General features: G+C 28.5%; 1 protein-coding gene and 4 pseudogenes across 2 annotated transcripts; all 5 read left to right on the top strand.

The window, feature by feature from the left end:
* Positions 1 to 5,039: 5,039 nt before the first annotated feature.
* On the top strand, positions 5,040 to 6,845 carry LOC149882875 (uncharacterized; annotated as a pseudogene).
* Positions 6,846 to 6,884: 39 nt separating this feature from the next.
* LOC149882874 (uncharacterized) lies at positions 6,885 to 8,287 on the top strand (annotated as a pseudogene).
* Positions 8,288 to 8,456: 169 nt separating this feature from the next.
* On the top strand, positions 8,457 to 9,948 carry LOC149882873 (uncharacterized; annotated as a pseudogene).
* Positions 9,949 to 12,568: 2,620 nt separating this feature from the next.
* On the top strand, positions 12,569 to 15,255 carry LOC149882872 (zinc finger BED domain-containing protein 4-like). Its single transcript, XM_090100639.1, has 3 exons — positions 12,569 to 12,650; positions 12,737 to 14,609; positions 14,934 to 15,255. Exons 2-3 carry the CDS (start codon positions 12,989 to 12,991, stop codon positions 15,245 to 15,247), a joined length of 1,935 nt encoding a protein of 644 aa, XP_089956765.1. The 5' UTR covers positions 12,569 to 12,650; positions 12,737 to 12,988; the 3' UTR covers positions 15,248 to 15,255.
* Positions 15,256 to 15,708: 453 nt separating this feature from the next.
* LOC149882871 (uncharacterized) lies at positions 15,709 to 18,687 on the top strand (annotated as a pseudogene). The gene is made up of 3 exons (XR_016456434.1): positions 15,709 to 17,058; positions 17,406 to 17,570; positions 17,794 to 18,687. The product of XR_016456434.1 is annotated as an uncharacterized LOC149882871 (transcript).
* Positions 18,688 to 22,238: the final 3,551 nt, after the last annotated feature.

The following is a 22,238-nucleotide window of genomic DNA, read 5'->3' as shown; positions in this document are numbered from 1 at the left end:
TTATAATTACGGTGGCGTGAGTTCTAATGACTCCATGGAAACAAAATCTTAAAAGTATAATGTGACGTAAACGTAAAGTGAACCAGGATCAATCTTCGGTATCAAATGAGGAAATAAGGAACTTATTCTTGTGCCTGCACTTCGAGACCATTTCACTCCTTGTATTAAGTAGGTTATCTCCTTTGTACATCAAAATTTGAAACTTCTCGTTCAAACAAAGGTTACAAACTCTTGATGCTGGGTTGTATGGTTTGCATTTTTTAATAATTTTCCATCTGATAAAAGGTGTGAAGTTTTTTTCTTTTAATTTCCATACCTCCTTTGATAGCTCTGTATCGTTCTTGTACCTAACTGCATTAAAGGATTTTAAGTGGTTAGCATACCGAGCTTTGAAAGATGTTTCGCTAAGTCCTATATACACTTTTTCTTTATATTCCGGATTGTTCGAATATACGATAAACGATGTTGTTGGAAAGGCAACGGTTGTTCATTGGACATTTCGATTTGTCAGTGCAGTTGCATTTCATTTCATTAGTTTTTGCCTCATTTTGCAAAATGTTTTTGTTGTGAGAGTTAATAATGGATTTTATATTTGGCATGCAAGAATAACTAATTTTGATTGTGTTTCTATTAAATATTTTACGAAGCCTGTGGTTAACTGGGAAGTGGAGGTCGATGAGGTTCAAAAAACATTTACCTATTTTTGTAACAACATTTGCACTGAAAGGAGGATTATACCAAATTATCTTACGTTAATGGTTGCCGTTTGTTGATTTTATACTTGGATGGTACGCAAGTTCGCAATTGTAACCCGATTTTTTCAAGGCTTCTTGATAAGGAGGAATACTTTCTTTAAAAATCGCTTCACTTGACGATGCTGCTGATAATCTTAATTCAATAGTTTTAGGAATACTTTTTATTACACTCGGTGGATGATTAGAACTAGTATTTATATAATTCAGTATATCATCTGGTTTGCGATATGGTTGAAAAGAACCATCGTTAAGATTAACACTAAATCTTAACGATGGTTCTTTTCAATAAATGTTCTTTGTAATAAACTTGGTATATGTTGGAAGTACATACATGCATACATACATACATACATACATACATACATACATACATACATACATACATACATACATACATACATACATACATACATACATACATACATACATACATACATACATACATACATACATACATACATACATACATACATACATACATACATACATACATACATACATACATACATACATACATACATACATACATACATACATACATACATACATACATACATACATACATACATACATACATACATACATACATACATACATACATACATACATACATACATACATACATACATACATACATACATACATACATACATACATACATACATACATACATACATACATACATACATACATACATACATACATACATACATACATACATACATACATACATACATACATACATACATACATACATACATACATACATACATACATACATACATACATACATACATACATACATACATACATACATACATACATACATACATACATACATACATACATACATACATACATACATGCATGCATGCATACATAAATACATACATTCATACATGCATGCATGCATGCATGCATACATACATACATACATACATTCATGCATTCATACATACATCTAAGTTGTTAATTTTTCAATTACTACTACAAGTTTTGTGAAATTTTCATTTTTCAGCAAATGTAATAATTATAAAAAACAAGACAAGTTTTGAAAGTACAAGGAAAAGTTGCAAAATGTTTTTCATCAATTATTTGTCTTTAGTCAACCTTGAAGTTTTAATCTGTGGTGGGTCTAAATAAAATCTATACAAATATATATATTAATATATTGGGTCTAAATAAAACCTATACAAATATATATATTAAAAAAATTTCTCTCTTATAAAAGAGAAATTTTTTTAATTTCTTCCTTATTATAATTCGTTATATAATACATATTTACGTTGTTACTTAAAAGTTATTTACGTAAACACTTTAAATATTCGCGTTAAATCGGTTAGATTTTTTAATACCTTAGTTACTATTGTTAATAATTTTTAATAATTATTATTATAAAATTTAATTTATAATTATTATAAAATTAATATAAATCGTAATATATAATGATACAAAGTGTGATTAAAGCAAGCAAGCATATTATAATAATATTTTTCATTGCTTACAAATCTATTATTGAAATCAGATCGTATTCAATTTTTAGTGTATAAGCTAACCAACATGACATAGTGCGAAGATTTTCACTTTTGTTTTCCTCTAAATCAATCCTTTTCGATATCGTGTTTTATGAGGGTAAAGTAGGGTAATTTCGGCAGGGAGATAATTTCGGCACCTCTTCAAAAAACACCTAAAAATATTTATTTATTTGAATATTTAAATCATAGTTGGGTATTGTAGTAAGATAAACAATTTTCCTAAAAATATTGCTTTAAACTTTTATTTTTACATTACAGGTGCATTAGTTTATGATTATTAGCTTTTTCTTAACATTTTTACCTATTTGATAATGTTGGGTAAATGATTTTTTCTCGGAAATTTTTACCAAAAGTTGTTATTTATTTTATTCAAAAATATAAACTGAATAAAATGTGAGCAACAATAAGATGAAACCCAAAGTATGTTACAAGATATAAAAGTTTCCCCAAGGACTGCTCTAAGGAGATAATTTCGGCTTATAAATAGTTTTTAATTTCGGCAGTGCCGAATTCGCCGACCTGTGCTTTCTCTGAAACCAAAATGGAAAAGAGCGTTTGAAATATTATGTAGATATGTGTGCAAAATTTTTAAACTATTCAAATATTTAATTATTATACATCTTTGTAAAGAGCTTTAAATCAGTATTACGATGGTGAAAATTTCATAAAAAACTAATGATTCTACTAAAAGTTATGCCCATTTAAGTGACAAAAATTCATTATAAGGGAATGCTTAAGAAAACTGCAACCAACCTAAAAAATTAGCGTTCGGCTTACGGTGGTTTTATAATTGAACTTCATTGTTTAGTTTATAGCGCATTACTTTGCCTCGGTTATATTTTTATTCAACTAATAACAGAATATGGTTTTTTTTGTGTGTGTTTGTGTGTAAGTCACGTTTTGAATACTTTAAAAAATCACCAATATTTTAAATAAAGTTTCATTTTTCTAAAAAAACAGTTTTTTGATGAATAAAAAAGTCAAATACACAAAATGCTCATAATTGTGAATCCCCCCCCCCCAACCTCTACAACAGAAGAATATTTGGTACCTTTACTGCGTGCAAAAATAGAATATGAGCGTGTCATTATTTTTTTATGAAATTTGGCAGGTACATAGAAAATAGATATATAAAATTGATTCAAAAGTTAGAGAAAAAACCCATCATCTCTTCAGTGTCAATTCACTTCCAGAACAGGAATGATGTTTTCAATAGCAATCAAATCACTAAAAAGTTAGTAAGTGCAAAAAAAAAAAAGTTGCAATAAACTTACAAAACTCTACTTTTAAAATATTATCTAAGTCAATATAAAATTCTAAAAAAAAAGACGAGAAAAATCCATCCATACCACACCTACATCGAGCACGCGGTGAAAAAATAGTCACAGATTTTATCTTTAAAATCGGTGCCGTAAATCGCAGATACGCACATACCTATATTATGTATAGAAGAAGTTGATTTTAGTAATTCAGATAGTAATAAGATAATAACAAGTTAGGAAAAAATTGAATTCGTTAGTGTCTCTGTGAAACTTAATAAAATAATAGTTCCCACAATATAAATTAAGTTTATGTCATATATAATAATATGTATATAATAAATTAACAACTCATTAATAATAATTTTATATATATATATATATATATATATATATATTATTGGGTGTTAGTATCATATAATGGGTTCAAAAGGTGTAAAATATGGTAATTGCTCAAATGAATCATTAACACTTGCAGTAAATGCAGTTTCAGTTGATGGTTGCTTGAAATATTTTGCTGCTAAACAATATAAAATGGCAAACGCTAAGGCAAACACTGCATTACTATATAAAACGAGTATCTGTTGATAATTGTGTTAAAAAGTTAAGTGCAGGATATCCAACAACACTCTCAGCTTTTCAAGAAAAAGAACTTGTTGAAGTTCTTCTGACTATGTCACAGAGATTATTTGGTCTGTCTCCAAAAGATGTAAAACAAATAATATTCCAGTTTTGTGAAGAAAATGGGTTTATTCACAAGTTTAATTGTGCAACTAAGTCAGCAGGAAAAGAATGGTTTAGGGGTTTTTTGAAACTTCATAATAAACTCTCTGTAAGAATTGCTGAATCAACATCATTGCATCGAGCCATTGGTTTTAATAGAATAAAAGTTAATCGTTTTTATGATGAACTAGAAAAAATAATGTTTAATGCTAATGAAATGCAGATTACTTCACCATTAAACTTATTCAACGTAGACGAATCTGGATTGTCTATACGCCATAAACCAGGAAATAGTCTAGTCAAAATAAGTCTAAAAAAAGGCTAACCTGGACAAAATTTGGATATAAATGAATTTGGTATCATTCGAAGCGTAATTTTATCTACTTTAATATATCCAAAATCCACCAAAATTCATTTTGGGCAAAAAAAGTTATAAATATTATTGTTGACCTCACTTTGTAGATTTTTTTTAAAAAAATAAACTAAACCCGTACGACTTGCTGTCAATAAATTGTCATAATTCAGCGAAAAATGACGCGATTCATATAATATTTTTGAAAAAATTTGGTTTACAAATTATAAAAATGTAAAAATTAATTACATAAAATGATGACACCATCATTTTTTACTTTAATACCAGCATAGCATGCTCAAAATGCACTAATTTTTCTTTTCAAATAATATATTTTGTGTACTTGGTAAACTGTAGAGCTGAATTTTGACCATGACTATACCAATACTTCCTAGGAAGCTCATAAAGATTCCACATCTTTATGAGCTTCCTAGTAAGTATTGGTATGGTCATGGAGGGATCAGGGCTGAATAGATTACTGGAACTTATTTATGCAAACAACTCTGTCACGCATATAATGACTGGTAAAGCAGTAGCTAGAGCACTAAGAGCTCACTTCTTAGTTGAGTCTACCTTAATGAGTCTACTTTTTAAAAAAAGCCCCAAAGATGATGCTGATAGTTCTCTAGAAAATATGTATCAGGATCTGGTCTATGGATTTGGAAGTGATAAACAATAGTAGTGAAGTTATAAGATTCACAAATCTTATTGAAAATTTAAAAACACAGCATTCCCATTCATCCAGAACAGCAAAACTATGGTTGCAATATCTTGAATACATTAGCATTATCAAAATGTTCATCAGAGCAGAGAGAACTGGGAACTGGCACGAACATCTGGAAGCCACCAGGCTGATGCTTATTTATTTGCCGCAACAGGGCATATAAACTATGCCAAAAGTGCTCGGATGTATCTACAATCTATGCACTCACTTAATTCAGAACATCCTTGGCTTTACTGTAAATCAGGTTACCATTGTATTAGACGTACAGATCAATATTGGGCTGGTCTTTGGCCTGATTTAGTAATTGAACAGTGCATGATAAAATCAATGAAAAGCAATGGAGGCTTAACTAGAGGAAGGGGTATGTCAGAGTCTACAAGGAATCTTTGGGTCAGTAACTTGCACAAATGCGGAGCAATCCATGATTCCATTTCAACATTGACAAAGCATCGTTTTGAGAGCAGTCAGCAACATTGTGAATCTGGTGAGTCTCGGCGAAAAAGAGATACTAAAGATTTTAAAGCATTAAAGGAGCAGCTCGAGCTGTTTAACCCATTTGAATTTCAAGACTCAGGACTTCAATGTATATTTACTAGCCTATGTGTTGATAAGAATGATGAAATCAATTGTGATCAAGCAGAAAATGTGGGTTTAGAGATTCAAAACAGTCTTAATAATATTGCAGTCAATCAAGCAGCTACCAAGCATTCAAAGCAGGTCAAGACACTTGCCAAGTTGATGCCATCTGTTAAAGTTAATGGCGATGCAGTCCACGTAGATCCTAATGTTTCGTTCCAAAGACTAATCATGCTAATTGAGAGGGTTGAAGATTTGACTGACTGCTTCGAATATGAATTAACACCGGAGCCCACATCTCTCTTCAAAGATGGATTAATGAGGAAACCAAACAAAGCAGAGCTTGGTAGAGAACTCATTAAGGATTCAACAATTTTAACTGTGAATAATGACACAACCTATATTCTTGACGGCGGAGCTTTGCTGCATCGAGTTTTTTGGAGTCTCCCAGCTACATATTCAGACATTATTGAACAATATTGTACATATATTACAAAAAAGTATGGTAATCATACTTTAATTATTTTTGATGGTTACAAATCATCCATCAAAGATCAAGAACATCAAAGGAGAGCAAGAAAGTCTATCAACATTGTATTCCAACCAAAAAACCAAGTGAACTGCAAACAATCTGAATATCTGTCAAACAGCAATAACAAAACTGCTTTGATCAAAGCATTGGTAATAAAGCTAAGAGAAAAAGGTCATATAGTAGTGAAATGCGAAGGAGACGCTGACAAAACCATTGCTACAAAAGGAATTGTGCTTGTACAAGATGGAAAATGTGTGACTATCATAGCTGATGATACAGACTTTCTTGTTATGTTGGTTCACATGTGGGATCAAACCATGTGTGAGATTTTTTTGCGCAGTTAAGCTAAAATATTTATGAAAAAAAAAATACGGAAACAATTATCATAAAGAATGTTACATAAAGTTTATCATATTACGTGAAAAAATGTTTGTTGTTTATCCATGCATGGAGTGGATGTGATACTACCTTTGCGCTTTTTAGTCAAGGAAAGATAGCTGTACTGAAGTTTATTGAATCGAATAGTGAGTTCGCTCAATCTTTATGTACAGTATTCCAAGATCCTTTTGCAACACAAGATCAGGTAGCTAATGTTGGAATACAAGTGGTTTTGAACATATATGGTATGCAAGACAATGATCATATTTTTTTTTATTGATTTATAATATTGTTTATTTTATAATTATACGTCCACATTGTTTTGCAGAGGTTTAATTTAGCTCAACTATTACTATAGGTGAAAAAAATAAACAAGTCTCGCTAGCACAACTAAGGAAACAAAAATATATGAGAATGGTGGCAACTTCCAAAAAAGGAATTCAGCCAGAACGACTACCACCAACTGAAAGCGCGATCAAGTACCATTCGTTTCGAGTGTATTTACAAATTCAGCAATGGTTGGGAGTCAATATGGATGAAACAAAGTGGGGATGGAGAAGGAAAAAATGACGTTTTAGTACCTATAAAGACAGACAATGTAGGTATACTGGAGCAGCAAAATAAACCACAAATGCCGATTTTACTTTCAAAACGGATTTCTTGAAAATACTCATTTTTCAATAAACAATCTAAGTTTAAACCAGCTCCCAAAAATAGTTTTAATTAACTTTTCAACTTAAGTATTTTTTTATTCAGGATCCTGCACCAATTCACATTCTTAACATTATAACTGCGGCACTAATACTAAAACACCATGTGGAAAACAATGCCAATGTCGACATCATGGAATAAATTGCATGACAGCCTGCGGACAGTGCCAAGGTTTGGAGTGCACAAATGCACCAAAAAATGACGTCAATATCGATGACAGCGAAAATGAATATGAAAGTAGTGAAGATGGAGATGGAAACATTTTTGAAAAAATGTTTTTTTTTATTTGACTTTTGATATTATTTCTAATTATATTAGTCGAGTGTAAAAAGCACTAATATTTAAACCTTAAATGAAAAATTATTCAACAGTAGTTAAAAATATATTTATTATGAAAGAAAATATTTCAAAAATGCTTGTTTTTTTAAATAGTTATACTAATAAACAAGTTTTTTTTATTTCAGTCTCAATATCAACTATATATCTAATAAATTTTTAAGTAAAGGTGTGTTAATATACTATAAGTATTAGCCTATGTAAAAAATATTGTAAAAAAACTGCTGACATCAGCATTTAAAAGATTTCTGAAGCACATTTCATTTTTTTAAATTTTAACACATTAGGCTATATCTGCGCAAAATTTCATAAAGACTAAGCAACTTTATAACAAGTTATTACAACTTATTGACAGTAGACACGACGGTTTTTTTTTGTATTTTCAATAAATTTGAATAAAAGTGAGGTGAGCTAAAATAATCATAACTTTTTTTGCCCAATATGGATTTTGGTGGATTTTGGATATGTTAAAGCAGATAAAATTACGCTTCGAATGATACCAAATTCATCTTTATCCAAATTTTGTCCAGGTTGGACCCTAATTTGACTAGACTAAAAAGTTGTTGCCCTGAAGGGAAAACATAGTGTTGGTGGCTTAACAAGCTCCGAAAGAGGAAAAGCAATCATAATAGTTTGTTGCCAATCAGCAAGCGGATTTTTTGTTCGTCCGATGTTGATTTATCCATGTATTCGAGTGAGACCTGAATTTTTAGATAAAGTCCCAATCGGTTCTATTTCTGGTGGCAGCAAAAATGGGTGGATAACAACTGATTTGTTTGAAAAATGGTTTGATCATTTTTTACAAGCAGTCCAGCCACAGTCAAGAGACCAACCAGTTCTTCTAATTTTAGATGGACATTCAAGTCATAAAAAAAAATCTTAGTGTTATTATAAAAGCTCGCAAGACAAAAGTTATTATATTATCACTTCCGTCTCACTGCATGCACAAACTGCAACCACTTGATGTTTCATTTTTTAAAAGCCTCAAAATATTCTATTATCAAAAAGTTGGTACTTGGCTATGTCACCATCCAGGTCGTCCTGTAACTGAATTAGAGATTAGTGAATTATTTGGAATAGCTTATGGGAAAGCTGCAACTGTTCAAAATTGTCAGTCAGGGTTTAAAAAATGTGGAATATATCCATTTGATAGAAATGTGTTTACTGAAGAAGACTTTGATGCAGCTAAGGCTACTGATCACTCGTATGTTGTATAAAAAATTTCAAAACCAAATATTACCTCTGAAATGCACCCTACTCTCGACAATGGGTTAGACTCTGCTAAAAATTTAGATCATATTGATTTTGACACAGAATGTGTAATTGCTTCTCAGAAAGATAAATCATTTTAAAAGATGTATTATTTTTACTATCTTCCATCAATTATTTAAAACACAAATGTAATTTTTTTAAAATCAAGCAAAATTATAACTTATCTGTTGTTTTATCAACCTGAAAAAAAGTTTCTTAAAAAAATAGTTCAAATTTTTTATAATTTACATGTCACCTAATTTTATTCACCTTTTTTAATTAAATATTTTTATTTAGAATCTGCTTCACCAAACTCATCATTTACACTTCAGAAGTCATTAGAATTAGCCACCTCTGATGAAACCTAACAACCTCATGGTGTTACATTCGGATCACTAGCTGGACTTGACATTAAAAATAAAAAATGAACAGGTATAAAAAGGAGGGTAAATCATGCTGAAAAAATTACTGGATCACCATATAAATCTCAACTAGAGGAATCTTTAACTTTGAAATATAAGAACAGGCAGCTACGTAAAAAGTGCATTAAAGAAAATATATATACACATCAATAGGCGTGTTTGAATAACCTTGATGCTAAAAGTGCAATTAATAAACAACTTTGTGCAATGTGTCAATACAGTTATGGGGATCCTGTCGATCCATACTTAAAGGATAGTTGGGATAAATGCCATAAATGCTGTAGATGGTGGCATGAAACATGTACTGCTACATGTGGTGTTTATGCTAAAAAAGTATTTACTAGTGATGACTGTATGAAACACTGATTCTTTGAGCTGTTTTTTAACTTTCTTAAATAAATCTCTTTTTATAAAGTTTTCTTTGAGTTTTGTATTTTATTTTTTTATGTTTAACTATTGTAGTTATGTCAAATATTATTTTATGAACTACTTATGAGCTTGTAAACATGAATTCTTACTTAAACAGAATTTAGAAATAATCATCGAAATCATAGAAGTTAGTAATTATTTTATTTACAATTTTACTTTGGAGGCACATTTTTCTAATAAGGTTTCTGTTTTGGGTGATGTATTCATAATTTACTAAAATAGGTGGTTCAAAAAATATGAATCTTTGCAATTGTAACGCCCTTAATTAAATGCCAATCAGGTGTAACAAATTCCATTTAAGAGACAATTACTTTATACAATGCAGATTTATAGCTGTTTATAATATTTTAATTATATTAATGCGTTTTCAACGAACATCTTAATTTTCTTAAGTATGCCGAATTCACCGTATCATTGGGCCGAAATTACCATACCAGGGGCCAATGCTATAAACATAAAAAACGAAGTTTTTTCCGTAAAACACGAAGTTTTTACCGTAAAAAGCGAAGAAAAAAAAAGTCCATTGCTATAAACATTCAAAAAATTCCGTTTTTAAGATAAAAACTTCGTTTTTAAATCCAATGCTATAAACGAACAAGGGAATCGCCTTTTCAGATAAAAAATGCGTTTTTTCGAAAAAAAACTTCAGATAGATTTTTGATCTCAATTTTAGATATTTTCTTCGTGATTTTTGGCGGCCATTGCTGGAACAACGTTAGCGCTTCAAAATCATTGAACATTCTTTGTTTGTGTTTTTATGTAGATATTTTATAGATAAAACTGAAAAGGATTTTGGTAACTCCATAATAAACTAATTACTTAAAATCTGCATTTAATCGATATTCAGTTCCTTGTTGTTTTTCCTTGTTAGGTTTTCGATAGTAGTTTTGGTTAAACAAATTTTTCATAGTGTTTGACGAAAGAAAAGTATAAATAGTCGATAAATATGCCATATAATACACAAATACACAACAAAATAATACACAAATACACAACAAATAAAATGCTGTCTAAAGAACTTAAAATGTTACTAGCAATATAAATAAGAGAAAACAAAGAGGTTCTTCTTGGGAAGCTTAGTATGTTTTAATTAGCAAACTATTTAAATAAAAATATGTATTGCTACATTATATTTTATATATATGTATATATATGTATGTATGTATATATGTATATATATATATATATATATATATATATATATATATATATATATATATATATATATATATCATGTTCTCAGAGACTGTCATGGAATCTTTACCAACACAATTTATAGTATTATACAGTGTAGGAGAAGCTATTTTCAATGTTAGTGTATTAAGTTAATAAAACTATTGGAAGTATATATATATTTATATATATATATATATATATATATATATATATATATATATATATATATATATATATATATATATATATATATATATATTAAATATATATTTACAAATGTTATAGTATAAGTATGATGTAATATATAGTATATATTAACATAATATAAGTATGTAATCAATCATATTTCTAAATAAAGATTTTACATTCATGTAAATATATATATACTTCCAATAGTTTTATTAACTTAATACACTAACATTGAAAATAGCTTCTCCTACACTGTATAATACTATAAATTGTGTTGGTAAAGATTCCATGACAGTCTCTGAGAACATGAAAAAAAACATTTGTGCCAATAAAATGAAGAAATGCTTAGTATAATGTTGCAAATTGCTTAGTATAATGTTGCAAATCATCTTTAAGCCTAGTTTCTAAAAAATCTAATACAGCTCTTGGTACTCGATACTGCTCTCGAAAAACGTTGTCAGAAACATCTTCGTTAAAAAAGCGACCATTAAACTAAAATGATATTGAAAAACAAAACAAAAATATAATTTCTGCGCCTATTTAGTATGATTTCTGATTTTGTTCGATAAAAAATCATTAAAAAAATATATATATATAGTAATTTTAAGTAATGTTTTAAACACCAACCTCTCGAGGCAATCGGTGGCGAAGCTCATTTTCTGCAACTTCGAAATCTAAGTCTTCATCCGAAAAAATTAAACTCATGTTTCTACTTTAATTTTACACAGATTTTTTAAACACCAAATACTAGAATTTAAAAATATTCATAAAAATAGAATAGATAGCACAGCATACTTAATGACTAATTAAATTCATTAAGTAGGCCTAATAAATAAAAGTTACAATAAAAATTACTATTATATTACTACTATATATTACGGATAAAAAAAGTTCGTGAATTTTAGTGACGTTTACGTTTTATGCTTTATAGCAATGGACGAAAAAAATACAAACAGCGATAAATTCTTCGAGATTACGAACTTTTTTTCGTACGTGAAAAATTGCGTTTTTACGAAAGATTTTTTTTCTCGAAAAAAACTTCGAATTGTTTATAGCATTGGCCCCCGGTCGCTAGTTTCACAAAACGTTAAATACAGGAAAGTCTCCCTAATTTGATTGGATAAGAAATCTTGTTCCGCAAAGCCCGAATAACAATTTACTCGTTTGCCGGATCGTAAAAAAGTATATGTTTTTATGATCATGTATGGATATACATTATATATATATATATATATATATATAGAAATATATATACTAAAGAGTACGCTTACAGTTTCCAGTTTCTAATTCGCAATAACGATGGTGATTTAGCTACTTCTTTTAATAATATAACTATTTTAAACTTTTATTTTTATTATTATTTCTAAATAACAAATTTTATGTTTAAGGTATCTGGTAGCTTATCTCTAAACAAAATGAAGCATAATCAGCTTACGATCAATAGTTATAATCGACAAGATGCATACGAGTAGGGGTGTCCCGGATAGCTTGTTTTAAATATCCGGCCGGATACCGGATAACCGGATATCTTAAAATTATCCGGCCGGATATCCGGTCGGATAATTTTTATTTACAAAACCTTTAACAGGTATTTTTTTAAGCCAATTATTCCAAAATATCATAACAGTAAAGATTCTACAATGACAAGTTTTGTTTGGAAGCTTTTTAAAATAAATGATCCTTCTGAATCGATAGCAATTTGCATTCCATGTGGAAAGCAGATAAGCAGGGGATCTTATAATTCTGGTCAAAAATCGTTTTCTACAACTCCACTTCACAATCACGCCAAAAAGTTTCATTTAAAACTGTATGAAGAGGAAAGAGAAAATAATATTGAACCTTCAGCATCTTCAGTTCCACAAGAACGTTCAAAAGGTAGCATGCTAATTTTAAAGAAAATGTGTGAAATTAAAAAACAAATGTCTATTGAAGATAGTATTTCATCAAAAAAGATATGGGATATTAATAATGAAAAGTCAAAGCAAATACATAAAAAAATAGCCATGATGATCGCTTTAGATAACCAACCATTCAGTATTACTGAAGATGATGGATTTATTGGTTTAATGGCTCATTTACAGCCTAGGTATTTAATCCCAAGCAGACTTTTTTTTTCAGAGAATGCTCTTCCTCAATTGTATGATGATATAAAGAAGAAAGTTTTTAATGAAATTACAAAAGCACAGTCCATAAGTTTCACTTCTGATATTTGGACTTGTTCCTCATCTAATGAAACATTTATTTCTTTATCAGGACACTGGATAAAAAATACTTTTGAACGCAAACATGCTGTACTCTATGCTTCACATTTTCCAGAATCTCACACAGGAATAAATATAGCTGGGAAATTCATCAATATGTTAGAAAGTTGGGAAATTAATTCAAAAAGAAGACATGTTTTAGTTAAAGATGGTGCTGCAAACATGTCTCTAGGAAGTAAACTTGCTCAAATAACATCAGTTCATTGCACAATTCATTTATTACAGCTTGTGATTAAGGATGCAGTTTTATCCCAAAGATTAGTAATAGATTTGTTAGCTAAAGCATGTAGGATAGCAGGCCATTTTAATCATTCATCAAAGGCATGTACAGAATTTAAGTTATTACAACAACAACAAAATGAAACACCTCTACTTTTAGTGCATGATGTCCCCACTCGTTGGAATAGTGCATACTTAATGTTAGAACGACTTCAGAAACTTAAAAGAGCAGTTCAAATATATTTAGCTGATCATAATGAGCTGCCAACATTCACATCAAATGATTGGAAATTCATTGAAAGTCTATTGCATATTTTGAAACCTTTTTATGAACTTACTAAGTTTATGAGTTCTGATGTTTGTAGTTTGTCAACAGTTGTTCCAAATATATGTACTTTACAAAGATTTTTATCAAAAGTTGATCAAAAAGATGATACAGTTCAAATAACAAAACATCTTTTAGCATCTTTAAATAAGAGATTCTTTTCTCAAGATAATCTAGATATTACAAATGATGAGAGATATGTTTTATCCACCATTATTGATCCTCGCTACAAGCTCAAATTTCTTCCTATTGATAAAAGAGAGCAAGCAAGATCAATGCTATTAGAGGCTGTAGTGAAAAATCAACGAAATAAAAATGAACTTTCACCAGAAGTTATTAATATTGCTACTTGTTCCAATAATTTGACACCAAGCGCCAAAAAAAAGAAAGTTGATTTGACAGAAAATGACTTTGATTCTTGCTTTTTAGAACTTGCGGAATATGAAGGAAATGGAGGTAAGAACTTTTTTCTGTTTGTAAGAAATTTTACAACAAACTTGTCGTTTAATAGTACTTAAAAACTAAATAAGAATATCAATTTTTATTATTATTATCAAAAACTAAATAAGAATATCAATTTTTCTTATTATTATTATCAAAATTCATTTAATTATTGTTTTATTATAACATATTACTGTATATTATTGACAACAGATGTTAGTGTTATATTTGTTTAATACTTCTAAAAGTTATGAAAATTGCTTTGCCAATTTTATCTTATTTCATAAAATATACTTACAAAATTCCTATTTTGTTATTTCATTTGTAATTATTTTTCAGAAAATGATGGTCATATAAATTCAGATCAAGTCTCTCTTGTACAAGTTGCTCAAGAAGTTGATGTTTTCTTTAATCAATCTATTATAGATAAAAACAATGATGCTTTAAATTATTGGAAATATGAAGAAAAGTTTCCACTGCTAAAAGATTTAGCCCTTAAATTATTAGCACCACCAGCATCTTCTGTATTTTCAGAGAGATTGTTTTCTGAATATGGAAATATTTATGAGAAAAAGCGATCAAGGCTGTTACCTCAACGCGGAGAAATGTTGTTGTTTATACATCATAATGCAAATAAATTTACAAATGAGTGATAAAATCTGTAGTTCTTGTGTACAGTTAGTTCTTAATTCAATTTGAATGATATTTTATTGAATCATTTTTTTAATTTCATTTAGATTAATTAATTATTAGATTATTCAAAAAGATGAACACATTAAAGTTTGTGTTCTAGGTTCTGTCATTCTGTCAATTACTAAAGGATTTGATCATGGTTAAATTGTGTATCTTTAAGACTGCAGCAATAGCTTATATAATTTTTTTTCTTATTATTTATAAACATGAAGTATCCGGTATAACCAACCGGATAATTTTATTATCCGGCCAGATACTGGATACCGGATAATATACAAATTCGGCCCGGATATCCGGTCGGATAACCTATCCGGGACACCCCTACATACGAGTCACATAAACAATTTATAAAAACTGTTCAAGATTATTCCATCAAAACCAGCCAGTTTTCTTTTGATAAGTTGAAGATGTGTTTTCTCTTATGAGTTTGCCACCTAAACATCAGTTAATGAGATGGTCAACTGAATTATCTCTCCGCAATAATATTGCAAGTGGAATCCATTACATAGAATGTAATTTAGGGAAATTCCTCTATGAAAGTGTTCAACATCTAATAGTGCTTCATAGGGTTCAAGAGATCAAATTAGCAGTTGATCAAGAGCTGACATGTTTTAATTCTCCAAAGTTGGTACCAAAATCAATTGGTATATTCCCTCCTCAAAATTTAATTGAAAAATTCAAGGAAGTGCTTTTTAGAAAGCCAGCTAGTACAGAAATTTCAGAATATGGGATAAACCCTAATACTTTAGCTGAGTTATGCTGTACTAGATGGTTCTCCTCAGATCGTATGATGCAAATATCTTGTATTTTAAATTCTATTCAAAGCCATTCAAAGGTAATTTACTTTAACTTTATAGGAAATATTGAGCATTATGTGTCAAGGTTAACTTCTGTCCCTAGCAAATTAATATTTATTATAAATGTTGGAGGAAACAATGAGAAAACATTCTCTGGCACAGATTTTAATCCTGGTTCCCATTGGGCATTTGCAGTTTATAATAATATTGAGTGTACTTTTTACTATGGAGATTCATTAGGTTGGTCAGTTCCAGATGATTTTTTATGTAAAGTTAAATTATTGATCAGAAAATTGTATCACTTAAATAAAGAGGTTAGCATTACATACTGTCATGATCCAAAAACGCACAGATATGGTGTCAAAAAATGCAGTTCATTATGCAGAGGAAACTACCCAATGCAGACATGTGGAAATATTTGTGGAGTTATTACTATAATAATTTGTGCGATATCTTGTTTAAATTATGATTACTTTGTACATATAATAAGCAATGATAAAAGAGAGAACAATAATTACATTTTTCTACAAGAGCCTACAAAATATTCTAAATATTTAAGATTGGTTTTAATGTCATGGTTTATTAGTAAAGAAATAAATTTGGATTTTGTTGTTCCTGCTTTAGGCAAAGTTTCTAGCAGTTTTGAAGTGCCTTCTTATGAAGATTTCAAATATGCAAATGTTTCTGAATCATCATTAAATAAGAATAATATTGTTAATATAGAAAGTAACAATTTTTCATCTCTAAAATGTGCATTTTGCAACATTACTTTCGCCAAAAAAAAGAATATGCAGCGACATATAAAAATAAGCACAAATTGATTAATGAAGCTCAAGCATATATTCAGTCAGGCAATTCTTTTTGTCTAGAATGTGGTTTTCAATGCAGACAAGTTAATGGTTTACAAAAACATTTATCTGTGGTTCATTTTTATACTTTTCAGAAAGAAAAATTATCATTTTCTAATTTTAAAGGTAGTTATATGTTTTTGAAATAAATTGTTTTATATGCTTTTATAAAAAAAATGATTTTTATTTATTTTTTTGTTTACTTCTTTAAATTTGAGTTTCATTTTGTTTTCAAGATTTAAAAAAAAAAATTAAATTAGTTAACTAGTTTAACAATACTCACAGGAGTAGATTTTTCATAGTTTATATTGTAAGTTATTGTTGCAGGCCCTTTTATAATGCATCTTTCAGAATAGTAGCTTCTTATATTATGAATCATTGCCAAATTTGTAAAGGAATTAAACAATCAATTATCTGTCTTTCTTTTTACCTTTTTTTTATAATTGTTGTTTCGTTTTTTTGTTAATGTTTAGAATTTGATTTGTGGAAATCAGATATTGAAAGTAATAACTCAACGCAATATGTTTTACCTTCTGGTGAAAAGTTGGATAAAAATGGTAGGAAAGTATCATACTATCAATGCAACAGAAGTGGATTTTATAAAAGCATGGCAAAGAAAAGAATAACTAAAAGTAGTGGTATGTTTCACTGAAATAGTCTCTGTAGACTACTTTGTTTATTTTATAATTATTTTTATATTTTGTTTATATTATTAGAATTTTCTTTATTATCTTTCTTTAAAACAATTTAAAAAGTTAGTTATGTATAATATAAGTACAGTTAATTGTAATCTTAATATTCACAATTATCTATTTACCATAATAGATTATGTATTACCATAAAAAATATTTTACAAAATAGGCACTCGAAAAATTGCAAAAAATTGCACATCCACTCTAAAAGTTTACCAAAACTTAGATGGAACAATTCTGGTTCACGCTTGTTATTCTCACTATGGACATAGCAATGAAATTCAACATATTTCCCTATCAAGTGCTCAAAGACTAGAAATTGCCAGCAAACTAAAAATGGGTGTAACCAAAGATAGAATCCTAGATGATATTAGAGATGAAATGGGTTCTGTTCAATCCAGATTACATTTAACTCAATACCAAGATATTAAAAATCTCGAAAAAGCATTTAACATTAATTCTATACAACTTCATGCTAATGACCAAGATAGTGTTGCAATTTGGCTAAAAGAGTGGCAAATGAAGGAAAATAATCATGTTTTACATTATAAATTACAGGGAGAGTCAGATACATTTAATAAATTTAAAGATGCTGACTTTATCATTATAATGCAAGCAGAGCATCAAAAAAAATTTTTACAACAGTTTGGCAAAAATGGTGTTTGCATTGATTCTACACATGGCACCAATGCCTATGATTTTCTGCTGACAACAATCGGTAGTTTCGTTATTGGAACTTAATGAATTTATTTATTTACTTAAATCCAAGACAACATTATGCTAAAAATGCTATTTATATCTTAATTTGTTTTTATTAATTGCCATGTCAAAATAGGTTTCTTTAAATAGTAAATCAATTTTCAGTTTTTATGTGGTGTTTTTTTTTTAAATTTTTTTGTTGTTGTTGTTTTTGCTGTTGTAATTACGGTATCGTGATTCCTTTTTTTTTTTTCTTTAAGATTTATGATTGACCTATTTATACGGTTTATAAAAAAAAACCTGATTACCTTTTATTGTAAATTTTTGTCAGTTAAAATAATATAAATATATGCAATTAGTTCAATTTTTTTTTAATTTTCTCTATTTTATGCCTAATAATTTGTTGTACGTAACTTAATGGATCTTTTTAAATGGGGGTGGAGGGTGAATATTGTAGTTTTGCGCATTTGTCAAATATCGAGTTACTTAAATTTTATAAGGTGTTTAACTAATTAATTAGCTTAGTTTGCATTTGCCACACTTTTGAGGAAAGAAAAAATTCTTAAATATGTTAAATTCTTATATATATTAAAAAGAAAAAATTCTTATACATGTACATCATTGTTTTACATTTTATTATTCTGGTAAAAGGTCTTCATCAAAAACTTGATTACTCTTAATAAAGATAACTCTATTCTCCTCACCACCATTAAGGCAAAAACGGGGTAGGGAGGTCCTTTATAAACATCTAAATATTTTAGAGAATTTATTTTCGAGTAACAAAAGGAACTTTTAGTAAATGGTAGCAAATTACCGTTTACTAAAAACTATTGAAACAAAGAGGCCATATATTAAAATGGTCAGATTGTCAGTTATTTTTAATAAATTTATTTATGTGCATTTAATGTTTTAAAGACAATTAATTAAAAAAAAGAAACATGCATCAAGGGGATACCAAAAAATTAATAACTCATGTATAATTTACTTTCGCTTTATATTAATCTTATTAATCAAAGTTCATGTTATAAATAATATAACAAGAATTTAGCTTTACTTTTTCGTCAATTTAACGCATGATGAAGTGTTATTATTTTGTGTCAGTAACTAAAAACGTATTGGTTTGAACTTGGTAATGTCGAGGGAAATGGTTCTGCCTTACACTGATATGACCTATGTCAGTTGTAAATTACTCAAATAGTGTTAAATAATTGGTAAATGATTTTACCTCTGCATACTTTTTATTTTAATTTTACAAATGGTTTAATTTTTTCAATTTTAAGGCATTTCTCTGAAAGGGTATTAGTTAAGGTTTCGCAACTTTAAATTGTGGAAAACAGACACTATAAATTAAGTATCAGACCGACCATAACCCGTATTACGGGTTGCTTTTTGCTATTTAAATTAAATGTAAACATTTAATGTCATACTCGCTTTAAAAATGATATACTATAACTAAACCAACACTACAATAACTATGTTCAAATCAAAGAAAATGTAAATATTTTACAGGAGTGGCTCCCTAATTTGATTGAACAAAATATGTGTCTCACGCGGTCCTTATCTCTAAAAATATATTTATATTTCATATACGTATTCCACATATATCATATAGAAGTCACTAAGTCCGGCAAACGAGAATAATGTTTTTCGGACTTTGTAGACCAATTTTTCGCCATCAAATCAAAATAGGGAGACTTTCCTGTATTTAACGGCTCGTCTAATTTCGTTATTTTTGAGTATTTTGTAAAACAAATTTTACATAAAACTTTGTAAGTTTGAAACAATTTTTTAACTAATATTTAATAGATATATCTGCAGGACATCGATATGCATGACTTTTTAACGTTATTAAAGCAACCATTGTCTATAAACAAAATAGCTTAATACGCCGAAATTACCCTACTTTACCCTACACAACTGAAAATACAATACTTTTTACAATTTTATACTTAATAAAAATTATTTTGTTAATACGCAAAATTGTTGTTATTTTTTATATTTTTTTTCATTACGCTTTGTTTTGTTCGATCTTATAGGGAATCCCGGGATTGATGTTAGACAATCCCGGGATTTCGGGATCATAAAAAAGGCCGGGTTCCAAGTATTTTGGGATCCCGGAATCCCGGTATTGCAATCGCTAATTTAGACATTCACAAAAAGTTTATAAAATTTTTCCCAAAGTTACGCATAAGTAGGATTTTTGTCTAAAAGTTTCTTAAAGCAATTACGTTCTACGCAAGCAGGAAAGACAAGCAGTAAAATGATCAAAAGTCTATGACTTGCCTTTCGGCCAAACTGCTAAGAGTAAGTGTAGTATCCGGCTTATGCCTGTGTATCAAACATTAAAGTGATTCTTCCTAAGAAGCTCAAGTCAACTCTTCCTGAGGAAAGCAAACTTCGAGACGGCGTTCTTCAGGATCTTCCCCGGAGGAGAGCAGAGAGTATATAAATCATTGGTTGGAGGACAAAAAATACAATACCTCAAAAGTTGTGACTTGCAAAAAGAAATTATGTGCTTAATTTAAAATAAAGAAGATAATTTGTAAGTGTCATTATTCTATTTGTATACACAGAAAGAAAAAGAGTCAACTAATTATGTAGTAAAAGTAATTAATAATAATAATTACTAATAATAGCTATTGATAAATGATAATAAAAGTTAGTAAGAATTACTAAAAACAATTAACAATAATAGTTAAAAACAAAAAGTAATAATGAAAATTTTTAGCAAAAATCAATAACTAATGATAGCAATTAGTAATGAAAGTTAACAATAATTATTAATAATAATTATTATTAATGATAATTAATAATAAATAATTATAATAGTTAATAATAATGATTAATAATATTGATTAACAATAAGTCATAAAAATAATAATTGGTAATAGTATTTAATAATAATATATAATAACTAATAATAATATGTCATAATAATAAATTATAATAATGATAAATAATAAAAATTAGTAACAAAAACTAAAAAAAATAATTGATCAGAATAATTAATGATAATAATAATGAATAATATTTGTTAATAATAGTAATAATAAATGATGATAATTAATAATATTAATAAAAAATAATTGTAATTAATAATGATAATAAGTAATAATAATGATTAATAATAAAGTTAACAGTAATGAGTAATTACAAAAATTAATATAAATCGTTAAAAATGATAATTAGTAATAATACCCAAAATTTTTGTCTAAGCCATCATATATATCTTAATCTTTCAGGTGCCTAATTTTCTAACTTTAAAGACATTTTAAAATGCTTTTTTTCTGTAAGGCTTCTTTTTGCTTTTAGTTTCAATGACTTCAGACACAACTATAAAGAGGCCATTATAATTTATTTAGAATTAAAAGGTGAACACTTTTTTTAGTTTAAAACCTTCTATATTTCTCATATTAACCCAAATTTAAATACTTTCTACTTGCTGTAATGTAACTTGGTATAGGATTTGCTGATGTAGAATTTCCTCTCAACTTGACTGAAATACTGATTCAAGAAATCTCCATCGCACTTTTTATAGCGTATACTCTGCGCCTGCGTCAGACGGACAACAAATTCTTTTGATCCGTAAGTACTAACATACTATTGCTTTTGTTCGGTCACTTAAGCTTTGAACATTTTTACCTCTGGAATAATAATCATTTTTTTACTTACTTATTTTTTCAGAAACATACAGCCAATTTTATCCTTTATTTATTTTGTGAAAATAAATGAAAAATAGTATTCAAGAACTCATTTCCAATGAGATCTTCGACAAAAACTCGATTCCATTTCAAAAGTTCGATCACCTTATAAAAACCACAAATTTAACGTTATTTAACGTTATTTAGCGTCACAAATTTAACGTTCAAACTTATTATTACTTCTTTTTAAATGTAATTTTTTTGTTTAAATCAA

The sequence above is a fragment of the Hydra viridissima genome, unplaced genomic scaffold (genome assembly GCF_058129835.1).
Source record: "Hydra viridissima isolate aposymbiotic clone 2 unplaced genomic scaffold, HvirCarnegie_v1 scaffold_10, whole genome shotgun sequence".
Taxonomy (NCBI): Eukaryota; Metazoa; Cnidaria; class Hydrozoa; order Anthoathecata; family Hydridae; genus Hydra; species Hydra viridissima.
The sequence above is the reverse complement of the archived record's forward strand: the minus strand, read 5'-3'. Positions and strand labels throughout refer to the sequence as shown.